This window comes from Anguilla rostrata, chromosome 6 (genome assembly GCF_018555375.3).
Source record: "Anguilla rostrata isolate EN2019 chromosome 6, ASM1855537v3, whole genome shotgun sequence".
Classification (NCBI taxonomy): Eukaryota; Metazoa; Chordata; class Actinopteri; order Anguilliformes; family Anguillidae; genus Anguilla; species Anguilla rostrata.
In genome coordinates, this window is record NC_057938.1 from 35,918,093 (window position 1) to 35,943,723 (window position 25,631).

Here is a 25,631-nt window from a genome sequence, read left to right on the forward strand (position 1 = left end):
GGACATGAAAACCTTGCACAATAAGTAATTTGACCTATTACGCTCATTTTCGGACTGCTCACTTTGAAAGACATGAGAAATCAAGTTCAGTTGCCACAGATCCTCCTCCTTTGGGTCTCAATATGGTGTCACTGTTTTTTTTATTATTATTTATGAGCATTTGTGTTTGTGTATGTGTTTGTATGCTTGTGTGTGTGTGTATGCATATGTGTTTTAGGAACATTTAAGGAGACATCCATAGTGTTCGTGATCTGGATGTGCATTTCATTTATTTTATATACAGAGCTAGATTTGATCTCTGAAACGGCAATGTTTCTCCATGAAACAACCTCTTAAATTTGTTATCTTGGTCCATATATTTAAAGGATATACATCTGGCAAGACAAAGTGTACCCACTCAAACAATAGTATTGTTCCATCACATGAGCTTGGAACTTGCAGTTTTTACTGTGACATCATCCCAGAATATTTCATAGTGTATAAATGTGGGTGCATAGCGCACGTCCAATAACTGCTTTATGCAGTTCTCCAAACCTGTTTACACCATGATATCCTGACAACAAACTCAAAATGAATTTTTTCACACAGTCTGAGGTCAGTGATTTTAAGTTTGGTTCGCTGTTTTTTGGAGTTTGCATGACACAGGTGTAGGTACATGATCAAAACCGTGACACACACTTATCATGCTATTCATCAAAAATCAACGATCAGCATTTCAGATTCTTGCTTTTCTGTAAACACATCATAAAAAGTCAACAATGTGTTTGATTTAAATAATGTTTGTGTTAAGGCTAAAATATTAACCAACGAAATAATCCCATTCCATGACAGTTATTGCATACAACCATTCTAATACATTTATTACTAAAGTAACTAAAGCAATAAGCTATTCAAAGTAATACATTGCACATTTTTTACTTGTCTATGATGGACCTGTACGTCGCCATTTTATTTGCCTTGCCTAATTTTTGAGTTGGAAATAGTCAGCTGCAGAATTTGTGGCAGTTCAAATATTACATGGCTTGAAATGACAAATTTTATGAATGGATTGGGCAAAATATGAGCCTTTATTTATTTATTTATTTATTTATTTATTTATTTATTTATTTCATACTGAGCTGAAGCTTCTTGAAATTTTTGTTTCTTTATGCCTTGGTAAATGAGGGGTTTGAGTTCCTTCCTAGTTTGTTTGAGGACTTACTTTTTGGTCTTTCTCTCTCCTCCCCCCCCAGGCTTCAGAGTCTCTACTTAAAAGGGTATATATCACCACATACAGGGATGATTTTGGAACCCCGCATTTAAACCAGATGCAGGCTGGACAAAGAAAAAAGAAGACACTGCTACACCCTTTTCCAGAGAAGAGGGACATGCCACCTTTTAAAGAAAAGATAGTGACATCACCCCGCCCTGTTCGGGACGCAGGGGGAGCATCACCCTGCCCTATTCGAAGGAAGGGTGTACCATCTCGCCCTGTACAGGTGAAGAAGGTGCCCCCATTCCCTGTTAAGGAGAAGGTGACATCACCCCACCCTGTTAGAAAGATTGCACCAACCTGCCCAGGTCAAAAGTTGGCATCACCCAATCCTTGTCGAAAAGTGGTACCACCCCAGCCCGTTGAAAAGGAGAGAATCACACCACCCCACCCTGTTCGAAAAGTGGCACTACCCAATCATATTCCAAAGGTGGCACCACCTCAACCTGCTCAGGAGAAGAGGGTGCCAATCCCATGCCCTGTTCAAAAGGTGACACCACGTTCCCCTAGCACAAATGAAATGGCAGCTGAGGTTCAACTTTACCTAGTGAATGAGGCAGCCCAGATCCAGTATAACCTGCATGAAAAGGCAGCCCAGATCCAACTTAACTTGGAAGAAAAGGCAGCCCAGATCCAGCTTAATATGGAAAAGAAGGAGGCAGAGATCCAGTGTAATCTGGAAAAGATGGCAGCCCAGATCCAAATTAATCTGGACAGGAAAGAAGCAGAGATCCAATGTAATCTGGAGAATAGAGCAGCCCAGATAAAACTTGATCTGGAAGAAAAGGCGGCACAGATCCAGTGTAACCTGGAAAGAAAGGAGGCCCAGATCCAACTTAATATGGAGGAAATGATAGCCCAGGTCCAACTTAATATGGAAGAAAACGCAGCCCAGACCCAGCTTGACCTGGAAAACAAGGGGGCTCAGATCCAATTTAATCTGGAGGAGATGGTAGCCCAGATCCAATTTAACTTGCAGCAGATAGCAGCTCAGATACGATTCGATCTAGAGGAGCTGGAAGTTCTGATCCAACCTAACCTTGAGGAAATACAGAGAGTAGAAGAAACTGCTCCAAGTATCCAACCTGACTTGGTGTTGAATGGCACTCTGCTGCATCATGAACTGAAAGAAAAGGTTGAAAAAGTCTCCTCTGGTCCCTCCCCTGAGTGCTTTTTTTTCCATAAAGTGCTGGGCAAAGGAGCCTTTGGAAAGGTAGGGTGGGGTCACCTTCTAGTGCACCTGCATGTCAGTTCTATGAACACACTTCCCATTTTGCTCTCTTTACAATGTGAATGTTAATGTTGTTTGTGTGGTGACATAAAGTAGTAGTAGCATGGTTCCAAACAATTAAATATCATTAAACACGTAATTAGAACCATATTGTTTTACATTTGCCCCACCCCTTTCCTGCTACCTTGTAAAAATATTTTTATTGAGCATTTTAATTGTGATCACATACATGCATACTAAATATCTAAATGTATTAATTGATATGACTATAACTAACTATAACTATAATTATGAACATAGGAACAACATACAATGGCTGATTCAACAACTAATGATGGGAAAAGAAAATACTCACGCTAAGCTAACAGTTCAAAAATGAAAAGGAGGGGGAGATAAAGGAGGAATATCTATTCTACCTGGTCTCCTTTCTCACCTCCTTGTTACTTTTTTATCCCCTGCTACTCACCTCCTTGCCTCCTAAAATCTATCCCGTCCTCACTCCCCTCTTTTTCCCTCTCCTTTGCTCATCTTCTCTCTCCTCTTTCTCCTATCTCTCAGGTCATGCTGGCAGAGCTGAAAGAGAGTGGGAAGTACTTTGCTGTCAAAGCCCTGAAGAAGGAGCACATCCTGGCAAACAACCATGTTGAGTGCACCAAGGTGGAGAAGAGGGTGTTGGCCCTAGCTGCAGAGAACCCCTTCCTCACCCACCTCCACTCCACATTCCAAACAAAGGTGAATAACCAAAATTCTCACTAAAACTGTACTTCACCTTTCAGACTAAAGTAATGCCCTTTCCTCTCACACACCTGTACTCCACCTTCCAGGCCTAGGTAATGCGCCTTGTCCTCATGCAGCAGTATTCCATCTTTCAGACAAAATGAATACCTATCAGACAGATGTGTATCCAGGCAATTAATGACAGGACAGTGGTATTTGTGTCCTTAGGATTGCCTTTTCTTTGTTATGGAGTATGTGAATGGGAGAGACCTCTATTTCCATATCGTGGTGATGGGGCACTTTGATCTACAAAGCACACAGTGAGTAAATGGGCCCCTTACTACAATCCCACCATCTTCTCCATTGGTTATCAGTTGCGTCTGTTTTCCATAGTGATTTTTCCAGCTGTTTGTCAAGTCTTGTAATAGGTGACTTACACTCGATGAAAGATTTAATTTGCATCTATTTTTAAAGATTAAATTGAAAAACCCACTTAAGTGCAGTGATGGTATTTCGGGTTCCTTTGAGGTTGATATTGTCTTATTGCTCTGGCATTGACAGTGATAATGTCAAAGCAATACCTGCATAATATTCCAGTAAAAGTTGATGTCTCGTCGGAATGCCAATAATGTATCCAGTCACTCCAGAACTGTGCCAGTGTTAATTGTGACTCTCAGGATGCAATGTACCACAGCATAGGAGGGTTTCAGACAGCAAGGTACCCTCAATAAAGACATTTGACTTTAAAGTCTCAGTGAAGTTGGAAAAATATGTGATATATTTTGACCAAAGGCATCACATTATGCATGATTACATTTTTCATTTTTACATTTAAATTTTTTTTTATTTTTTTTTAATAGGGGGTGGGGGGCTGAGGGGTGTGATAGTCAGTACTTCATAAATTAGATAAAGATCCTCTACCCACTGTGGAAGTACTCTGTTACCTGTCTAATATACTTGTCATATTTCTTTCTGGCCTTTCTTTCCTCCTACCCCTTTCTCCTCTTACACAGATTCTATGTTGCAGAGATTATTTGTGGGCTCCAATTTCTTCACACAAATGGAGTCATATACAGGTAAAATCATCATCTTCCCCCATCTACATTAATTCAAGTGTTTATCATTCACATCCTCAATGGTTCTGTTGGAGATTCAGTACTGAAAATGATCATAAGGAGTCATAAATCCACAGGCTTTGATCTTTTCTCTCCTCAGGGATTTGAAGCTGAACAATGTGATGCTGGATGGAGATGGACATATTAAAATTGTGGACTTTGGATTGTGCAAGGACAACATGATTGATGGGAAAGCAATGAGCTTCTGTGGCACTGAGCACTACATTGCACCAGAGGTATGGGGCTCTCGGTAATTGTGTCTGAGATTTAGTCACTGTATGCCTCCAAGTGGTGAGGTTGGTGACTCAGGCAGTGGTCCAATCCATTTCAAGACATACCCCCATGAACACTCCCCCACTTTACAATGCAGAAGTTTTAAAAAAAAACTCATTTCGAGTGTGGTCCAATCCTTTAACAACACAAAGTATGTCAAATAAGCCTCTCCACCCTCCATTTTGAGACAGCAGGTCTAGAGAACTGCAGACTTTGGGCAGTGAAATTTATTTGTATTGCCAAATTTTCTGTTAAAAGTTAACCTGTTACCTCCTGGGAAAAACCAGCAAAAATTGATAGACTGCTTACAAGTGAAGCTCTATGAAAATAATTTTAAATCATGCAAATGTAAAGTTGAATAAACAAAAATATAATGTTTATTTTGTGATTGGACATATTCACCTTAAAACTGATCTCCAGTTAATAATTTGATGTTTTTTATTAAGGCTGTTTTAAAATGATCATAAAATAAAATGATGCAGCTTGTTTATGATCATAAAATGATCATATACAAGCTACATAATAATCTCGTAGCAGTTAATCTAGTGTAGTTAACAACAAAGCAAAATAGTCACAATAAGCCTATAAGAAATTTTAAGAGAACACAATATGTACCTAACATATTCATATGTCTGCAAAATATTATGAATATGATTCATGTAATGTCAGGTTGGGCCAGGGAAACACCTGTAGGATTATTGTTAATATGAAATGTGGGTTTATTAACTTGCTGGTTATATATATGAGCTGGTATATGTGGCAGTAATAGGACAATTTATCACTATTAATAGTGATTTTAAAAAAATTATGAATAGCATTACAAATATGTATACCATGTGCAACTAATTGGAGAACAAGGTGTATTAACTAGCATGCTAGTTTATATATGTGGTAGGTATACTTTGCATTATTGTTTCTAATATATTTTTATTTTAAATATTTTAACAAGTATTACTACCACATATAAAATCAGCCTGCTAGTAATATACATGGTGTGCACTGATACTGTATGTGGTAGTAAACTGTCATATTATTTATACAACATTATTATATGTAATAATGATACAAATACTGCTGCCACATTTATCAAGCTTTATATTTGCTACAGCCAGTAGGTTACTACATCCATATTACCAAATGTTCATCACAGCAATCATGTTATAAATACTTATTCTCCTGGCCATTGTGACAAGAGTTGTATTGCCACACACATTGGAACAGCTATTTCCATAATTTCTAGCTTTGACTTTGTTTCCAAGTGCGCAGAGCAGTCCAATTTAACAGCAGTCCAGTCTAGTTCCTCTCTTTCTCCTCCTCTTGATGAACAAGTGCGTTCTTTGGTACTGTGTCACATCCTACTGAGTGGAGTCCACAAGTGAAGTTTACAAGGACAGAACATTCAATGGATTGAGCAGCAGCCTTAGTCTGTGTGTCACTGTGATGATGTCAGTGAGTGAGCTTTTCTCCCTGTCATGCTCTCAGATCTTCCAGGGAAAGGAGTACTCTTTTCCTGTGGACTGGTGGTCACTTGGGGTCCTTGTCTTTGAAATGTTGACTGGTGATTCCCCCTTTCAAGGGGACAATGAAGATGAGCTCTCCACATCTGTCTGCACAGACACAATTGAGTATCCCAGCTGGCTAAACCAGGAGTCGAAGGACCTGCTTGAGAAGGTCTGTAAATCTACCATCTTGTCTTTCCTTCAAAGACAGTGTGGGACAGATCTACCAGACAGTTTTATCTGTAAAAGCCATTAATTTCATCAATGTGTGAGCCAATTAGCAAGGAGACCATTATGTTGAGATCATGATGTTTCTCCATCAGTCAAATGGGTCTGCTTCAAGCTTATAGAGGGTGAGAGAGAGTGAATGATCAAGCAAATCAGTCCATAAGTGATAGTTTGTATTAGTCTCGGTTTCTTACATTACAGGTCTTTTAGCTGATGCTCTTATCCAGAGTGACTCACACAGCTTTTTGCACATTATCTATTTATGCCAATGGATATTCATTTAACTTTAAGTTTATTGGTACATACATTGCTCAAGGTTACAACAGCAGTACCAAACCTGCCAATCCAGTTCTCTATCCATTATACTACACTGCCAACCCCACTTTCACCAAAGGAGCCTGCCTCATGGATCCAGCATCATCAAACTCTTCCAAATTGCATGTCTCAATATCTAGTCCCGTCATGTCTCCCACTACAGCTTCTGGAGAGGGACCCCACTCACAGGCTGGGTGTGGCTGGAGACATCCGGGCTCACCCCTTCTTTGAAGTCATTGACTGGCCTACTCTTGAAAAGAGGGAGATGGAACCCCCCTTCAAACCAAAAATCACGGTAAGATCTTCTGGTCCATAAGTTAATATGTGTCATATTTTTTTAAACAGGGAGTCAATAGTCCTCACCACACATACATTAAAGTTGAAATGCTGTGTGGCACTCCGTGCTTCAAAAGCGCCAGAAAAATCAGAAAGCAAGAAAGCATGTGCCCATGTTTAAGTAAAAGATTTTACTCATGCCTAATTTTTTTTTTACAGGAGTCACAATCGTGTCTTTAGACTCTCCAGTAAAAATGTTAGGCAGGATTGGTAATTATTTAATGTCATGCCTAACATTTTTACTGGAGAGATATGATTGGTCATTTATGGATTCTATTCTATCTAACGGAATAAGCTGGAGAGCAAATGGGAGTCTTAGGACTGCAGGCTCAGGGTGTGAGCTTTATACACACAGGGCACTCTTTCACTGAGCTGCAATTATACAGGAACAATAAAAGGGTGTGGAACAGCCATGGTGTTCTTTTATGAGACCCCCATTCTTCTGCCTGGTAAAATCTGAAAGAAACCAAACTGGTGAACATCCTTGCTTAAATAAATTTCCCATCCTGAACCAGTTCAACTCTTTCTTGTATTCTTATTCTGGTGTCTGGTCTGCCTGTAACAGGGTGATCCTGAAGAAGACCTATTGGACCTGGAGTTCCTGAGCAAGGTGTCCTTTCTCTCAGACAGGGACACTGGCTCTGTTGTCCCTGATGACCAGTTGGCCTTTGCTGATTTTTCCTTCATTAACCCTAAGTGGGGTGGTTAAATTTAATTACCAAAAGGTCATAAAGTATTGTGACTGATGAATTAAAATAGTGTTAATTCAACTTAAATATACATAGTGTTTTGTTATTGTGAAGAGTTTTGGGGGAAAGTGGTTACTATTACCATGATTAAAAACACTAAAACTTTAATTTATGGAGAGTTTGTTTTTCAAACATATTTTGTTAACTTTATTTGCATATAAGGCATGCAGTTAATTATGCGAAATTATTCTGGTGGCATATTCTGTCTTGAAAATTTAGGGTAAATCCACACATCCTCCAACGAGATCTTCGTAACCGCCTCCATTCATTTTTCATGTCCGCAAGGCATGCTGGGATCGCAGGCAATGAAAGGTTAGGTGGCGTAGAGAACCAGAAGGACAGGGAAGATTGTGCGATTACCAGATTTAAGATCAATGTGTAAACTGTCTTCGATTTCAAATTTTATTTCCCCATTTCCAATAGTTCTGTTAAGGAAGACTCATTAATTATTACTATGTGGGAATTTCCTAAATATGCTAGCGATATAGGCTACATTTAATGAACGCTGTTTTAGAAAACACACCCACAAGCGGCCGATTGTGCGACGCGAGTGTGATGCCAGACGATCTCGTTGGAGGGTGTGTGGTTTTACCTTTAAATAATCAAATAGGATCTATGTGATTTACTTCCAAAACATTTAAGCAGCGATTTAGTTATCATCACTTTAATGTTTTTTGTTCAGCTCTGCAGAGTGCAGAAAAGCACACAAATGTCCTCCAAAGCATGACTCCCAGGCGCTTCTGTTACTTACTCCACAGTTCAACAGTAATTGTTTTGGAAGTGGAGACTGCACACACCAGTTCAACCACAGGAGATTCTGTTGTATGATGAGAAAACAACAATCCCTTTTAAATCAACTGAAATGTTGTGGGAAATTATGCATTAGTAATATTGACCCTAGTATGGTCAGGTCTTCACACTCGAAAAGAGTGTGCTTCACAAACTGAGACCCAGTGTTTTAGCCGCCTGGGAGCCCCATATAAGGAAAATAATTTTGTGCACGGATTAAGAGGTTAGCAGGATGTGAACAGCAACACACACTGTATTGTATCTACAGAATGCCACCGTTTCTGGCTGGATCCAAAACTATTATAATGTGAAGATTGTGAACATGGGAAAAATAAGTGTAGAAATGAACTTTATAGTTACAGATCAACCAGAAGGGTACAAAACCAGAAGTCCGTATTATTTATGACTGATGTAAAAGGCAAGCATTAAATGGAAAGGAATCAAACTTTAAATTGAGAAAAATCTAAATACTGTCATAACTTAATACTGTTGCTCAGCATTAAAATGTGAGAAAATAAATGTTTTATATCAAATAAAACAGGCAAGAATCCAAAGAGTGTGCCACTAAAAAATAATATAATTTAGAAAGCTGACACAGCAAAAAATAATCATTGGCCTTCAATTACAGCTGGATTGATTAAAATTGCATTCAATAATGTGCATTTTGACATCACTTTAAGTTCTGAACACCTAATAACCTCAACTCCCACTGTGTCCCACTCACAGTATCTCTGAAGTATCACACTCACCTGTGCTACTTGTCTCTGGATGTCAGACTAATCCATCAGATCATACTTTTTGTCTGGCTGGTGCATATTAAGTAGGTTCCTTCTGTCCCTCTGAGTCTGCTTAATATGCATTCTGGAAGCTCCGATACTTGCATTTGAAAATGTAGAGAAGAAATTCAAACACACCAAAGACATAAGAAGCCCTATTGGGCAGAATGGTTGTTGCTGAGAAGACAACACCATGTTCTGACCCTGTGGACTGGCCAGTTTGAGTCTTTCTTGTAACACATGGGACCCACCCCTTCCAGCAAAATAAAGCAGTGAAATGTAATCATACATGTGTGTTGAGAAAATGGGTTTCCACACCTGATTTGTACACCTGATTTTACACCAGAACCAAGAAGGTAAAACAATGAGTGAAATCAGGTGTTGTAGTGCATGGCTGGAGCAAACACCTGTGGCCCGCAGGACCAGGAGTTGAGTAGCGCTGATCTGTGCATTAGCCCAGTGGTTCTCAAACTTCATCCTGGGGTAACACATGAATGCTGGTTTTCGTTCCAACCACAATTGCAATTCTAGAATTTTAGACAAGCTGTTAATATTTCTTAATTATGCTTTTCATTTTTGAGGGCTTATACAACCTCTTAAACCACATAATGTCAGACATATCTATGCATGCCATGAATAATAAAAACCCTTTATTTACATTGTGCTATATTGCAAATGATTACATAAAGAGAGTGAAATATGTTTTAATGTATCAATTTAAAATCAATTAGGTATAATCAATAGGCTCCTAATTGGTGAAACTGTGGACATATGGCCACTGAAACCAACCATTTGAAAGACAATGACAAATTCAAAGACAAATCAAAAGATAACAAGCCAAATCTACATTATTTAATGAAAAAATAAAAAAGGATTTAAACATGTATGTTCATCAATGTAATGAAGAGCCTATTGATTCACCGTTAATTTGATCACATAAAAGTTTCTACCTCTGTGTATGTAATATAGCATGATAATCACACTGCTAACATGGGACCTTTATACTTTGGAGCATGCACAGCTATTTCTGACATAATGTGGCTTAAGATGGTAAGTAATCCCTCTAAACATAAAAAGAACCTCATTAAGAAAAATTAGCAGCCTATTAAAATTCTGGGATTGCAATGGTGTTTGGAACAAAAACCAGCATTCACAGTGGACAGAATTTCAGAACCACTGTATTAGCCCTTTGGGCAGCACAACATTAACGTTACTTCACGGACACCGAATTGAGATGGTAGGTATGCCATCCGTCAAGTTACGCCTTGGCAGGGCATGCCCCATACTCTTATAGCACTAAGAGTTTGGCACTTTTCGGGTTTCCTACAAAAATAACCACAATGACCAGAGACTCTCAGCCTGTAAGAACATTAACTTCTCTACTTTCTGATCTCATGTAAACACAGAGCATTTAGATACAATTTCACATGTCCACACAATAAAGCCCCAAGCTTGGATTATTTTTCATTCTCCTTCTTTATCCTGCTCATTATTTTGCATTTTCCCTCTTTTCCCTGATTTTGTCATCATAAATGCTCCAGTACCACACAATCAATAATTCTCCCCACTGGACATTTAGCTAATATCTGCCAATAACAACATCTGATCAAAGTAGTCTGATCAAAGCATCCAAATGCAGGATACTTGGATACACAGAGAAAAGGGACATATAAGGAAGTGCACATGTGCTGCTACTTCAGACAATAGAGCATACTTAACTACTTTGGGGTCGCCATCTTCATTTTGTGTGGAAGCTGGTTTACTTGCTAACTAATAATTGCCAAAAAATTTTAACTATTGCTTTTACAGGTGTGTAATGTTTATGGGAAACAATTCATTTATATTTCTGAAGTGCATTCTTTATCATTTCACATGCAAACCCCACATAATATTGTTTCATGACTAGGGCCGGGTATCATTCAGTTTTTGATGATAACCATGATAAAACATTACTGAGAGAATATGGTGCCTTACCCAGTAGTTTGCCTTCTTTAAAATAACTAGCAAATGACAGTATTGCATTTTTTATTGCAATCATCTTGGGTAAAATACAGCTACACTTTGCAGTTTTTTTCTTTTTTGACTGAGTTTAGGGTTAGGGTTAGCTAGCTTGCTAATGGTACCTACTGACACTGACTGAGTCACCAGAGAGAGAGTAACGTTAGTGAAGATGACACTGAAATAACCCACCAAAATCTGCATTGCGATTCAGTCCAATAGGTACGGATCGTATGGGAACTGGTACCATAGTTCTACTGGGTTTCGGTACCTAACCCTATTCATGACTCAGATAGCTGCATGACTACAAGGTAGGCCCTGAAACCTTGGACCACTACTGCAGGCTTTTCCCAGCCATGGTTTGTTCTGCAGCACTGCAGCTGGGTATTATTGCAGTCCTTTTGCAACAATGCAGAAAAATGATGGCCAATTTGACTGTTCATGGCCATTTAAGTAAGTGTTTATAACTATTTCTGTGTGGAGTTTGTATGTTCTCCCAGTGTTCGCATGTGTTTCCTCCAGGTACTCCGGTTTCCTCTCACAGTCCAAAGACATGCAGGTTGGATTCGCTGGAGAGTCTAAATTGCCCTTGGGTGTGAGTGTGTGAGTGAATGGTGTGATGGACTGGTAAACTGTCCAGGGTGTATTCCAGCCTCATGCCCAATGCATGTTGCGATAGGTTCCAGTAACCCCAGCAACCCTGGCCAGGAATAAGTCAGTATAGTTAATGGATGGATGGGGAAGGGAGACGAAGGGGGAGCCATATGGATTTCATAATGGCAGGTTTATTGATTTTCTTAAAGAGACAATGTTCAAACTGACCGCTTGATACTTTTTAACTAGGTCACTGTAGCTACCTTTCAAACGCCACATTTGAAAATGAATGTTAGCAAGTATTATCTACCTAGGATTTAGCTAGGATCATCTGTAGATAATCTACTAACATAGAAACCAGTAGTAGATCTATCGTCTATACAATAACCTATTAAAAACACTTACTGTAATCAAAAATGACAAACACTTTCATTTATTCATAATTCATAGTAAAGGAAAAATGATGTCCTTCTCTCTAGATTTATTGTCTTATGGTTCATAAATTAATATGCACAATCATCATCAGTTACTCATAACACAGTACAAAAATAAATTATATCTCAACAAAAAAACATTTTTAACAAAAATGCGAACATTCTCTTCAGATGGTAAGATGAAAAAATACATGGCCCTGTTGAAATAATTTAGGAAACATTGGGTAGCATTGCTTTGGAATAAAGCTTGTTTAGTGTGTGTGTGCTAAGACAGCAAATATAGTGTGTTGCAACTTGACCTCATTTTTTGCAAAGCCTAAGTTTTGCAAGTTTTTTTTTTTGTGTCATTAATGACTCTTAAACAGTGCTTTGTATGCGCGAGTAACTTAACAGTTTTGTACATTGAAAACGTTTTGTTGTTGTAGATACAATATACATTTCTACCACATGGAGGCTCTGTATCCCTCGACAACGTCTCGTTTTGCCGAGAAACAATAGAGGATTTAACGAATCTCGATTATTATTATTATTATTATTATTATTATTATTATTATTATTGAAACAGAACATTCATACCAACAACTTGTTTGTAATGTTAATGTTCATAATGGAACATTTTCGCTATTCAGTTGTGCAAGTAGTCCACGTGTAGATATGCAAATACGCCAACTCAGATCAAATTATATTTTGTCAATAATGCTGTAAATCAGTCTAGTGTTTCATGAACGTATGTCAAAATAACCACCGTTTTTTCTTAATCAAAAATCTGATATAACACATCTAATCACTAAAGTACTTTCCTAAATCTGCGATGCAGCCCAATAGAAACACTGGGCTCGATGCCGTTGATAGTAGTATAATGTTGTATAACTTAGTGTAATTTAGTATCCTACAATATTCTAAATGCCAACTTTACCGCACTATTTTTCTTTTTTGTTGCAACGTTTATATGCGGCATCTTCTAAAGTTCTTCGCGACTTCCACTCAGTCACTGACGTCTTTATCGAACCTCCCACTCACGTAAAATGACGTTCACGAACTAGCTATCCGCTGTTTTGCACCACTTCTCACTTCACAGAGGAACAGACATAAACGGTGTGATTTCGTACTCTTCTACCATGACTTGCATGAATGTTGTTAAACGCTGTCCCGTCTTCAGCCATTTTGGTTTCGAATAAATGAAGCCTATTACAATAAGATAGATGACATGAGCCCAAATGGCGCCCATTCAAACACAGTCAAAACCTCAGCGCATTTTTTAAGATAGCGCGTGTTGCAACTGTGCCTGCGCACATGCTATGCGATTGGTGCAGTGCACGAGCAATTGAGAGGAAGTGGTGGGTGATCTGGGTCCGCACCTTTTCCGGTCGTTCAGAACTGCTGTAGCGACGGAAAAGAGAGAGTGTGAGAGGAAGTGAAAGGAGGCGAGAGCCGCGAGGAGCAGTCTGGGGAGCGGTGACTGCTGCAAATGCAGGTAACGACAAATCTATGCCATCAGGAGCTTGAGAAAATATGGAAGTGCACATTCATGGCTTTTGAAAGGAGAAATTGTGCGCAATGGAATTGCTGTGGGGGTACGGGTGGAAACGCTTAAAGTTGTCTGCTTTCCGACACCCCTCCCTTTTCTGACCTGCTCTTGTGTTTCACAGGGAGAAGAGGAGAGGAAGCTCTCAAATGAATCAATGACCTTTGGAGTTACTGCGGCCATTCCGTTTCCGATACAAGTGTGTACGATTTGTTTTCGGTAGTATCAAGGAGCCCCGGAACATCGCGTTGCTTGCCCAGCATTTAGCTTCTGATTTTCTAACAAGGGCGAGTGCTTTCGACAGAAGAGGAAGTCGGAACTATCTTAGGCTTTTGCTGGGGCCTGTCTATCTTTGAAGCCTTGTCAGTTTCGGACAGATCGTATTTTCTGTTTTTCCACTGCATCCAAATCCAATGAAGCAGCGCAGAGTTACAACACGGATTGTGATTGACCCACCGCGAATTTCTGAAGCTCAAAAATATTCAAGTAGCTAATTAACTAGCTCGATATCTTGGTAATGTGGATACAAGCGAACTGTATGAGGGTTTGAAAGAAGTTCCCTCCCACATCACCACTAGTAGTTACTGGATTACTTTTCTTACACAAATCGACTAAACTATATTCTTATTGCTGCAGCGGAATACTTGCCATTTGTAAATTCGCTGTGAATTGTCGATTGATTGACGTTTTGAAACCAACTCATTGAAGAAGTTTAGAACTAGAAATTAGAAAGCTATATTGTTTTTAACAGTTCATCGTTACTAAGACGTATCTCCAATGGCTTAGTTTGGTTCTCACCTTTCACCTTTTGTTCAGTGGATGTTACTGTTTGTTTTTCTATAGTTCCAACGTTACTTGCTACACACTTTGCTCGCTTTTGCTGTTGAGCACGGAAAAGGACACAGACAGTTCCAGGCTGCACTGAACGGATTCGCATTTGGAGCCACGTGAAGAACAAACACATTTTTTTCTCTAAAAGTGGATATTTATGCACAGTTTACACAATGGGGAAAATGCTGTCAAAAATCTTTGGCAACAAGGAGATGAGAATATTGATGCTTGGACTTGATGCAGCGGGGAAGACCACTATTCTTTACAAACTGAAACTGGGACAATCAGTCACCACCATCCCCACCGTCGGGTTCAACGTGGAGACTGTGACATACAAAAACGTGAAATTCAACGTGTGGGATGTCGGGGGGCAAGATAAGATACGACCCTTGTGGCGACACTATTACACGGGTACGCAGGGGTTAATTTTCGTGGTGGATTGCGCGGATAGAGATCGGATAGACGAGGCTAGGCAAGAGCTGCACCGCATCATTAATGACCGGGAGATGCGGGAAGCCATTATCCTGATTTTTGCCAATAAGCAAGACCTGCCTGATGCCATGAAGCCACACGAAATCCAGGAGAAACTGGGTTTGACCCGGATCAGAGATAGGAATTGGTACGTGCAGCCATCCTGCGCGACCACAGGTGATGGACTGTACGAAGGCCTTACTTGGCTAACTTCGAATTACAAATCATAATGCTCAAGAGTGACTGTTTAGATAAAGCAAAAACAATAGAGGCAATTAACAAATAACATGGCTTCTCAGAAGAATATATAATTAAGAGAAGTTTGATTATTTCCCGATTTTTATGAATATTATTACCCCTTATAACGATTTCTTTTCTTAAAACAAAAAGACTGAATTGTTGGCTGGCTTTTTAGTTTGCTTTTTTCTCTATACTTGCTCTGTCACTATTCTGTCATAATTTCTCTGACAAGGTATTCCATAAATTGTCTTACATTTTTAACTACAGAGATTAGTGCAGATTCTCCTTTTCTGTAATATTTATCAGGGGCTTGGGTGCTCATCATATTTTAGTTCACCTTTGGGGTTCTGATTATTGTACATCTGCTACTTATTTAGTCACACACAGACCACTGAGAAAGTTTTGAAACCGTACTAAGTCCAATATTTATGGGGAAAAAATTTACCCTGGAAATTCAAAGGGCAGAATCTTATTTGAAAACTGAGTCCTTATGTTTTAGAGATCATTTTGAAGATGGACCTGTTACATCAGTGAATACAGTATTACTGTAGGTTGTACCAAGTTGACATGTTACAATAAAGACTCAAGACTTTGATACAATTTATTGAAATCTTGCCAGCCATATTAACCTGGAGTATTGTTTTGAAGGACCCATGCCATCTAGTTAAATTTATTTTGTTTATGTATTGCCTTTTGATCATTGCCTCTTTGCCAGAAGACATCATGGTAAGATTTTTCATAGGAGTTTCTTCCATACCAGTCATTGGTTGATTTTCCTTAAAGTTCCATCTTGGTATCAGGTGCTACAGCACTAACACTGTATGTAATTTGTTTTGTGACCAGAGAAGGGCCAAAAGGATGAATCTGTTGATGGTGGCCTCTCTGTGACTGGAGGGTCATTGATTGAAAGTTTGACTGGAGCATTTTCTGGGCAACATTTTGTCCCATGAAGTTTGATGGTGGTCATAAAGGAATAGGCTTGAGAATGTTGAATTTTCCAACAAAAAAGAGGTTTGACTCATGTCATGCAGTCAGGAATAAAAAATTTTCTGTAATTAAATTATAAATCCATGCTTTATTTTTGTTCTATTTGCTATGCTGATTTGAAAAAATAAACAAAGTTAAGAAAAATGTAATGGTAACATTTTTATCAAACTAGCACATGCTAAACTGCACGCCGTACACACAAAAAAATGAAGGGGACTGTATGTAGCTTGAGAAATGCTGGTGAAGTCTAGGGCGTTTGCCAAATGGGGATGTGAGTCAAAGCGTTACTGTCCTGATGTCTCCGCTGTGATCGACTGTTTCCATGACACATTTTCAGATCTATTACTCATCAGGTATGATCATCAAGAGCTAAATCACTTGCTTGAAAGCAGTCAAGGTCAGGCCTTCTCAGAAGGGCCTCTGTTAACTTATGTGAACTTATGAGTACCATTAACAAAATGAAGAGCCGAATACATGCAGAGTGGAAGCCAGAAGGCTGGTTACCCTTGCCTTGGGTTGCTGAATGGCCTAGGTGCTGTTAAGCATTTGAAGAGGCACCTGTTGTGAATATGGATTTTGTGCTGTTGCTGCAAGGAAGGTTTCTATCCATATATAAGCAGTGGAGTAATGTCCGTATTAAATTTCATGTGCTTCTCATAATTGTATTAAATTTGGGCTGTTGTTATAGCCCGTGTGAAGGACATGAAAATTTGGTGAAGTTGGTACAAGGGAAAAAGTGGTGCTTTGCAGAACTTTACATGAAGGAAAGACATGGTAACCGCAGGTGGCCTGTTAATAATGGTTGCCAGGTCATGCCATAGTGTTGTGCTTACGTCTGTGGGAAATGAAAGACCTTATGAACCCAGTCCCTGCCAGTAACTGGGACGCAGTGAAACTATAGGTGTCGGGTAACTTTGTGCACTAAATGTAGGATGTTTTCAAAGAACCAGCATGTTTAGCTGTGTGTCATATGCACTGTGCTTTGAGGTGTGGCCGTGTAAGAAAGCTGCTCCCGCACGAACACGGAATTTTCTTTGTAGCGTCATGGTGAGCAATGCCCAGGGTTAAGTCTTGTTGTGATTGTACAACCAATCTGTGCCTTTCTGGATTCATTTTGACAAAGCACGGTCAAGGTGTGAGGAGCGAGTTAGTACCCCCCAATGACTAAAACATCGGCATCCCGTTGTCGCACATATTTTTATGTGACCATTCTTTTAAAGTTTGCCCACAGTTTTTGCAGAGTTGAAAACTCAATGCAAGCTTCCGTCAAACCTCCCTTAACTATACCCTGTGAGCTGGGTGCATTGCCTTCTCATAAATTGGCTCAGAGCTGACAGTGTGTAAACAGAAAAGATGGTGGGTTCAACCCAAGGTTGTGAGTACAATTCAATGTTTTATCCTATAAAATACCATTGCCGGCTAGAACAGCAACGACCCAAGCGTTAGCATTTCTTCTTCATAACTGATGTGCCTATGCAAATGTGAAGCTATTTATTAGATTAAGTGGTTGAAAAGTCTACTACAAAGTAGTTCCAGGTCAATTTCATGTATCTGTAGGTTGAGACTCTGACCAGGTGCAGTGCTGCTTTTAAGGTGCCATTACAAGGATGCATGGTGTACCGCAGGACACTTGTGTGCTGGAGATGAGTACTTCGTTCGTACCTTCAGAAATTGTGGTCCATGTGAGTTCACTCAGTTTGACTTGAATGTTGCTGCTTTGAGGCACCCTGTCAGGAAATGGTAGAATGCTTTCATTTGTTGATTTATTTCTTAGAAAGGGGAGGAAAAACCTGTACACAGAACTTCTTCCTTCAGAGTGAGGCCCGTGTCGCTTGTCATGCCAGGGGTGCTTTTACAGATGCTGAATGCACATTTGGGGGGGGGGTTGGAGGGCAGTTGTTGCAATAACAAAACTCACTAAGCTGTCCTGCCTTTCACCTGTGGCTTTTTAAAGAGGAGTAACAAAGTTATCAATCCCAAGAGGTGCAATTATCCTTGGGTGATAAATTGTATAATTTCATACTATTTCCAGCATTCATATTTCACTTCCTGGTTTGAAGGGGTTTCCGTGTGTGTCAAGGTGCAAGCAGGTAAAGTTCTTTGGGCTTGTGCAAGTGTCTTGGCTGGAGTATAATGTGTAATGTGGGAATAAATCCTTTTTGCACAAAGTTATATTTCACACGCAGGGTGACTTACAGAATTATTTTTTTTATATATTATCAGTTACTATACTAGTGTAAGAGATTCTGGTTGAGAACCTTGCACAAGGGTGATGACAGAGCCTTTCTGTTTGTTGAAGATAAACTTGCGGCCTACTTGTTGCAAACCAAATTCTTTAACCATGACAGCCACTCTGTTGCCTGCTCCACACATAGTTCCCCTTGAGCAAACATACAAGTCTTTTAAAAGGATGGCTAAATAACATACCTGGAAAGTTTAATTGTGGCTTCTATTAAGTATTCTACTTTTTTGCTTACTGCCTGTTAAACATGTCTTGAGTTTAAAATGTAATATAAGTTTAAAAAATGTGTCATATCGAGTTAATGGAGAGCCACCACAGGTGTTGTCACAGGTGTCTAAACTGAGGTGTCCATGTAATTCAGTGGGTATTGCATGCACAGACCTGTTGTAGAGTCCTGAATTGTGTGTGTGTGTGGCCTGTAGAACAGAAAAAACAAACTTAACTGTCACTGTTTATGCATTTGGGGATCTGTGTATTCTGCCAGCCTGGTCTTATTTAACAGATTTGCACGGAAACACCAGACTCCTGGTAATAGATTTTAAGAATGCCTTAAAAAGGTTTAATATGGTAAATCTGGAGTATATTCTGGCCCACTGCAATAGTCACAGTTTTAAAGCTGCTGCAGTAGACTTCATAAGTAAGTGTAGAACAGCATTAGGAACCCCCCCCCCCCTCCCCAGAGTGTTTTGGTCTATGCAGTACAATGTGGAAAGCAGTTAGCGGGGAGCTGAGTGGACCTGCCCAACTGTGCTGCTGGGATTTTGCCCAGGGCAGGCCATTCATTGTTGTTGTGCCGGTGGGGGTGTACCGGTTCGAAAGGTCCCTATGGGCCCTGGTGCGTGGCCTGTTTAGTTTGCTTATTCAGGCGTGGAACTGGTCTAATTCTGCTCGGCTTTTAATCACACCAAACCCTCTCCGCTAAAAAATGCATTGAAAGCCTGAGCATCCAACACCCATTTGAGCTGATACAACAGAGTTTTTGTCTGTTTTGTCCTTTCAAAACTCTTTAAAGCGTTTTAGCCAATTATTTTAATCAGCAAGTCTTTTTTTCTAAAGCACCATTTAGCCTATAAACCGGTCACCACATGTTTGCAGTGCTCATTTTGCATCAGGAAAAAGTTTTTTAACTATGATTTTGGGGCTGGTTTTCAAGGCTTCTTTTTAAAAAACCAAAACCCCTTTGACCCCTCTTAATGCAGTTGAGCTGAACCTTTGGTCTCTGATATGGAGTCACTGATAGCATGTGTTATTCCACTCATTTTTGGTTTTATGAAATCTTCCATCACTGTTAGTTTTTACTGTTCGACTGGTACAGGATTTTAAGACACAAAGCCATCAGTTTCTGCACAATTACCAGAGTGCAAGTTCCAAATCTCAGTCCTAGTCCCACTGTGTATGCTGGTCTCCATTCCAGCTATTATTGCAACTTCTGTGTTGTGAAAAGCTGCTAATTGGTTTTAATCAGACACTTAATGTCCGTTGCCTCAAGAAATAGCCATGCAAAATATGAGGAATAAACATCCCAGGATATTTAATCAGTTAGATGAAGTAGTATTTGTCTTGTATGTAATGCACGATATGTGAAATGACTCCGGGAGAACGAGGTTAACTTTTTAAAAATTCATTTACAGGCTGAGAGGTGAAATCAATTGGGTCAAAATAGTCAAACGTGAACTGTGTTGCCTTAAGGAAAAAAGTTACAGTAGAACTTGCATGCATTTTTTTTTCAAGAATTTCAAATGATCAAAAAGTAGTTGAAACAACAAGCATACCAAGTGGGTGCTCACAAACAAGTTTGGGAACCACTGTGCTATAGCAAACTGGCAAAATAAAGGAAAAACTTTTAAACCAATCACTTTTGTCATTTTATCATGAAATTGGGATTTGGTCACTCACCTACTCTCCATTGGTTTTTGAAATTTTCAATGTGTATCTACCCTATCAAATGGTAGTTCTCAGATGCTCACATAGAAAGGATTTGTAAGGCTGCGTTTTAATATGGCCACCCTCACTGACCCCCCCACCCCCACCCCTTCGGATCCCTTCCATTGCCATGGGCACAGACCACACAGATTTCTTATCTTCAACTAACATGGCAGTGATTGAGTGCCTGTTTGTCGAAGGGCTGTGAATGTGTAAGGCCCTGTTTGTGGGGGTAAAGGCCTATTTTCTAGGGCACTTGACCTCTGGCTGACCTGAAACCTGAGACATTGGGAAATGGAGGCAATAAAACATGCTGATGCAGATCGTCAGACAGAGGCTTTGCTGCTGCCACTGGTTTTGAGGTATAGGGCCGCAGTTCCAGGGGTGCTGGGGCCTCACCCATCCTCTCCAGATTACATCTATGAAACAGTCTCAGACTGCCGTGTACTGGTGTTTGGTGCACATGACATTGCGTAATTGAGTGGAAATTGGGGGGAAGGGCTGAAAGACTGCAGGTAAATATGTCTGGAGTGAAAATGTATTTTCAGATACTTGAACCCTTTCACTGATACACTGTGGTAGAGATGGACTCCAGTAGATGAAAGGGATGAGGTGAGTGTAAGGTGTGCAATGATTTCTTCTGGGGTTGCAGATGATGGTTGCAGGAGTGGGATCCCATAAGGGTATGAGTCAGAATTTCAAACTTTCCTCAGTCGGATATGAATGATTACAAATGATAAATAATGATTAATACCTGGACATGCTTCACCCTAAAACTTTGGCCTAGCTGGAGTAAAGAGGATGGAGGGTGGCTCTGGGCGTGGAGTGGATTTTATGACCCAAAGGTGTGGACTCCTCCCACCCCCTCCCCCAGCTTTGGAAAAACTATAGGACCCATGAAAAGATGACAGTGTCCTGTTTTTGGGTAATTTGAGGACAACAGGAAAAAAATGCTGGTTATTCATGTCTACGCTGTGTCTTATCAGTCTGGGAGTAGGCAAACACAGATAGGTTCATTTGCACTCTGACACATCGATGTGCTGGTCGAGATCTTACGAAAGCCTGTCCTGTTACACCTTTGGGTGGAAATTCTCAAGAATTGGTCCAATGTTGGGACATGAGCACAGTGGAAAGGATGTTATAACAGAATGATGAAATCTGAAATCAGATAACGTTTTTATTAATGGATCAACTTGTTCAACAGCAGAAAGAATTTAGGTGGGGAAATTTAGGGAAAGGGTTTGCTTGGCTTTTGTTCAGTCTGTCTGAATTAGCCTGGGGCAGTCAAAAAATCAATTTCTGAAAAACGTTCCTCAGAGTGACAAAAGTGAGTGCAGCCCTGTTTGTAAGTATTTGGACAGTGGAAAAATTCTTCTGTACTCCCGCACAATGGATTTGAAATTAAACTATGAAAATAAGATTGAAATGCAGTCAGCTTTAATTTAAGTGTATATATATATATAATTTCAGAGGCGGAGGGGGGGTTGTCTTTATGCTGGTGAAGTCTTTACTTTATGGTAGTCTTTGACACATCTATGTCTACATCCTGGAGTGTTCTTGATCTGTTCAACCATTGAAAAGGAGTTTTAGTCACAATTTAAAGTATACTTTGATCATCCACTATAGTGGTCTTGTGTGTTCTATTAGGTAATTTGCTATTGCTGAGCTCACCATTGCACTCTTGCTTCCTGGCAATAAATCAAATCAATCAAATATCTGATTTTGACACACTCAATGTTTGGCCATGCCTCTAATCAATTTATTATTATTTTATTAATTATCTATTCATCTTTCATGATGGCATGCATTACTGGCATTAGCACTTGTTTGATCCTCATTTTGTGAGAGAACCTCAAGGAATTCCAAATGAAAATGCCACACCTAGAATCAACTATACACCTTAAAAAAATAAAAATAAAACATTTAAATAAAAATAGCATACTTGTGTATGATGCAAAGACACCAATATGGATGTAAATACCCTCAAATTCAAGCTGACCGTGCACTGCAACCTCATAATCTTTGATATTCATTCATTCATTCATTCATTGATCTGGAGTGCAGAGCCAAAACAACAGAAATTGTGTCACTGTCCAAATACCAAATTTACTGTATCTGGTAAATGCTAATTGTAAGCTGAAGCAGTTGTTACCCAAGATGCCCTCTGAAATTCATAGAATTCATAACCATTGGCTCTGGAGGGTACTAAGATGTGATTACCTTGGACATCTCTGTGGAGCCTCATAAAAAGTGGTCAAAGCAATGAATGCCTTGCTTGTGTGTATGAAAACCCACCATGTAGAATTCCAAACATGTTAGAATATCTATTTATTTGGCAAAAGTCCATTAGCTTTGCATGCAGGACAGTTGATGTTAAACTGGTTAAACATCTAGGGAGATTTCTTTTTATTTATATAATCTGAGCAGCTGTTTATGTGTGTGTGTGGGGTGAGGGGCAAGGTTCTTATCCCCCGGTGTAACAGGATGTGATGTGATATTTGTGCTTGCTTTCAGCGGTGTTATATTTCAGCCTCGGATAAGTGGTCAGTCAGGGTGACAGCTGGGGCTGTCCATGATGGCCTGTCCATATGGCCCAACCTCCACGTCACCCTCCCATCAATTATTGGAAAGTGATTCATCAAAGACAAATCACCTCAGACAGACTGTCAAAAATCTATATGAAAAGCACATTAATAATTTGCGAAACAAACACTGAACTTATTTCACTTACAAATTCAATATTTTTGCTTTCAGTTTTCTCTAATTTTTAAACTTTATTTACCAAGAGAATAGATTTGGTAAATAAATGTTTTAAGAGTTATGTTTGTTTACATTTTTTACTATTTCAATATAAAAAAATGTGCGAAACGTAATTTTCCTATCAGTCTTGCGTATTTTATTGTATCGATTTTGACGTGTTAACACTGTGTAATAACTAAAACACATGCAAGACAAAAGCAGTCAACTATAATGAAAAAATTTACATAGTATTGCTAAGTTGATATTTATATGGTTCAGCCAGTTAGTTTTTCTTACATAAAGACACAAACTGCGTGTTTTTTGACAAATTTGGCTCCCTATGCCAAGGCTGTTCTGTATGACCATCTGTTCACCCTGGAGCAAAGTGCTGGAGTATACTGACCTCAGCCAGCAGCTCCTCTGAACTGGGAAGACTGGTTCACAGCAGTGACAGGTGTACCCCATGGCTCCCCTCTGGGGGTACTCCAAATGTGGGCCCTAAGCTGTGAGAATCGCAAATTGGCTTGTGAGCATCTATGCTTGCCCTGGACTCTTGACTAAGGAGGACAGTGAAAGCTTCCTGGTGGAACAGCCTGTCCTTTGTATCTCCCATCAAAAGTTCAACTGTATAGATTTCTGCTTGATAGAGGATATTTGAATAAATGTTTTGTTTATGTATCATGAATGTGGGTGTCAACTTTGGAAACGGAAGCTAAAACCATTTTGTTGCCAGCCTTGAAAATGGCCCGTGTCCTGATTCTATTCTAAAAGTTTGATAGAAATTAAAATAGTTAATAGGGACCCAGTTTTTAAAAATACTTTCTTATGAACAAGACTGTTATTTGCAATTGGCGTTGTGGTGGAGTTGATACCACATGATAATTTAGATTTTGAGGAAAGGGGCCTTGTTTGTTAGTTGTGCACGAGTGCTTCAGTCATGAAGAAATGGTTCTAGAGCCTTTCATTTGCTGTCATGTTGGTTGGTTTGGATGATGGATGCTGGACCATGATTTGAAAAACTTCTCTGAAGTAAAAATAAATAATTGCCCTACTTCAGACTTCATTTCAAGCTTCACTTCCTGTTCTGTGAAATGTCTTTCACACACACCGAAGGATGTTCTACTAATCAGCTGAAGATAATCTCTATGAATATTTTTTTGCCACGGGTATGAAGTTGTTAACAAATGAAAGCTTATTTTCAATGGCAAAAAACGTATTCCAGTGGCAGTGGGAGTTTAGGAGTCAGAATATTTTTAACTCAAGTAAAGAAACTTGGGTAGAGAGGACATGTCTCCATCTTAACAGGGCTTGTCATGAGCTGTTTTGAGTTTTTTATTTATTTTATTTTTTTATGAGGGGTCGTAGTGCCGTATAACGGTTTGGGAACTGGGCTTTTATCTCAATGGTCGTGGGTTCGATTCTCAGCTGGAATGCTGTCATTGTAACCTTGAGAAAGGTTCTTCACCTAAATTGGTTGAATAAATATCCAGTTAGTAAAAGGGATTGCTCTGGATGTAAAAAGTTGCTCTGGATGAAAGTAAATGCTGAAATGTAAAGCAAAGGTTGTCGATTAGTGATGATGTGGAGTGTGATCTGAATGAAGGTGGGCAAACTGTATTTTACCATTGTAAAATGGTTAAGGTAAGTGTGCCACAACTGTGAGACAATGTGGAAGGTGTGACTGATGACGGAGGTACGTAATTGTAGTTTTAAGGGGGAAAGGTAAAGTGCCTGCAAGTGGTGATGTAGTTGGGAAGGAGTGTGTTTGCAGTAATGTGGAGAGTGGCCGAGCGCACAGGGTGGAGTGTGTCAGTGGTCAGCTGAGTGACAGATGGCATGTCTTGGGCGGCTGCTGGGAAGAGGAAGTGGTCGTGTGCGTGCGTGTGGTCGTGTGCGTGCATGTGCGTGCGTGCGCGCCTGTGTCTGTGTGTCTGTGTGTGGAGCAGGGTGAGATCATCTCAAAGCTTAACAAGAAAATTTATTTTGGACACCCCTAATTGTTGAAGACAACTTTTACAACAACGTTTTTATTTTTTATTTAAATTTAATACTTTCCCCAAGGCCACACATCTGTCTGCATATTCATAATGCCATTGTTCTGCAAGACCATCTCAAACATCTAAATATCAATCACAAATATTTTAATATTTTAAAAGCACTTATTATTCTCTACAATAAAAGAAGTCATTTTAACAAAAAGTCTGCTTGGGAAAACATACGGCGAAACATAAATATGCATTTCTGGCACACTGGGGTGCATTGGAACTCATATTGACAAAAAATAAATAAATTAAGAAACACCCTGACCTGATCAAAATGTGATCTGGAAATAATTTTTAATCGCAGGAGGTTTTGGAACGGCAAAAC

The 25,631-nt window shown here is 39.5% G+C and overlaps 2 protein-coding genes and 1 long non-coding RNA gene across 3 annotated transcripts; all 3 read left to right on the forward strand.

Annotated features, from left to right (window-relative positions):
- Nucleotides 1-3,426: 3,426 nt before the first annotated feature.
- Nucleotides 3,427-4,545, forward strand: LOC135257991 (uncharacterized). The gene is made up of 3 exons (XR_010330845.1): nt 3,427-3,520; nt 4,214-4,276; nt 4,416-4,545. It is a non-coding gene; the product is annotated as an uncharacterized LOC135257991 (long non-coding RNA).
- An 8-nt stretch (nt 4,546-4,553) lies between these two features.
- LOC135258029 (protein kinase C delta type-like) lies at nt 4,554-7,772 on the forward strand. Its single transcript, XM_064341225.1, has 4 exons — nt 4,554-4,565; nt 6,071-6,259; nt 6,794-6,925; nt 7,532-7,772. The coding sequence occupies exons 1-4, from the start codon at nt 4,554-4,556 to the stop codon at nt 7,673-7,675; spliced, it is 477 nt and encodes a 158-aa protein (XP_064197295.1). The 3' UTR covers nt 7,676-7,772.
- Nucleotides 7,773-13,432: 5,660 nt separating this feature from the next.
- Nucleotides 13,433-16,504, forward strand: arf6a (ADP-ribosylation factor 6a). The gene is made up of 2 exons (XM_064339402.1): nt 13,433-13,780; nt 13,956-16,504. Exon 2 carries the CDS (start codon nt 14,836-14,838, stop codon nt 15,361-15,363), a length of 528 nt encoding a protein of 175 aa, XP_064195472.1. The 5' UTR covers nt 13,433-13,780; nt 13,956-14,835; the 3' UTR covers nt 15,364-16,504.
- The last annotated feature ends 9,127 nt before the right edge of the window (nt 16,505-25,631 follow it).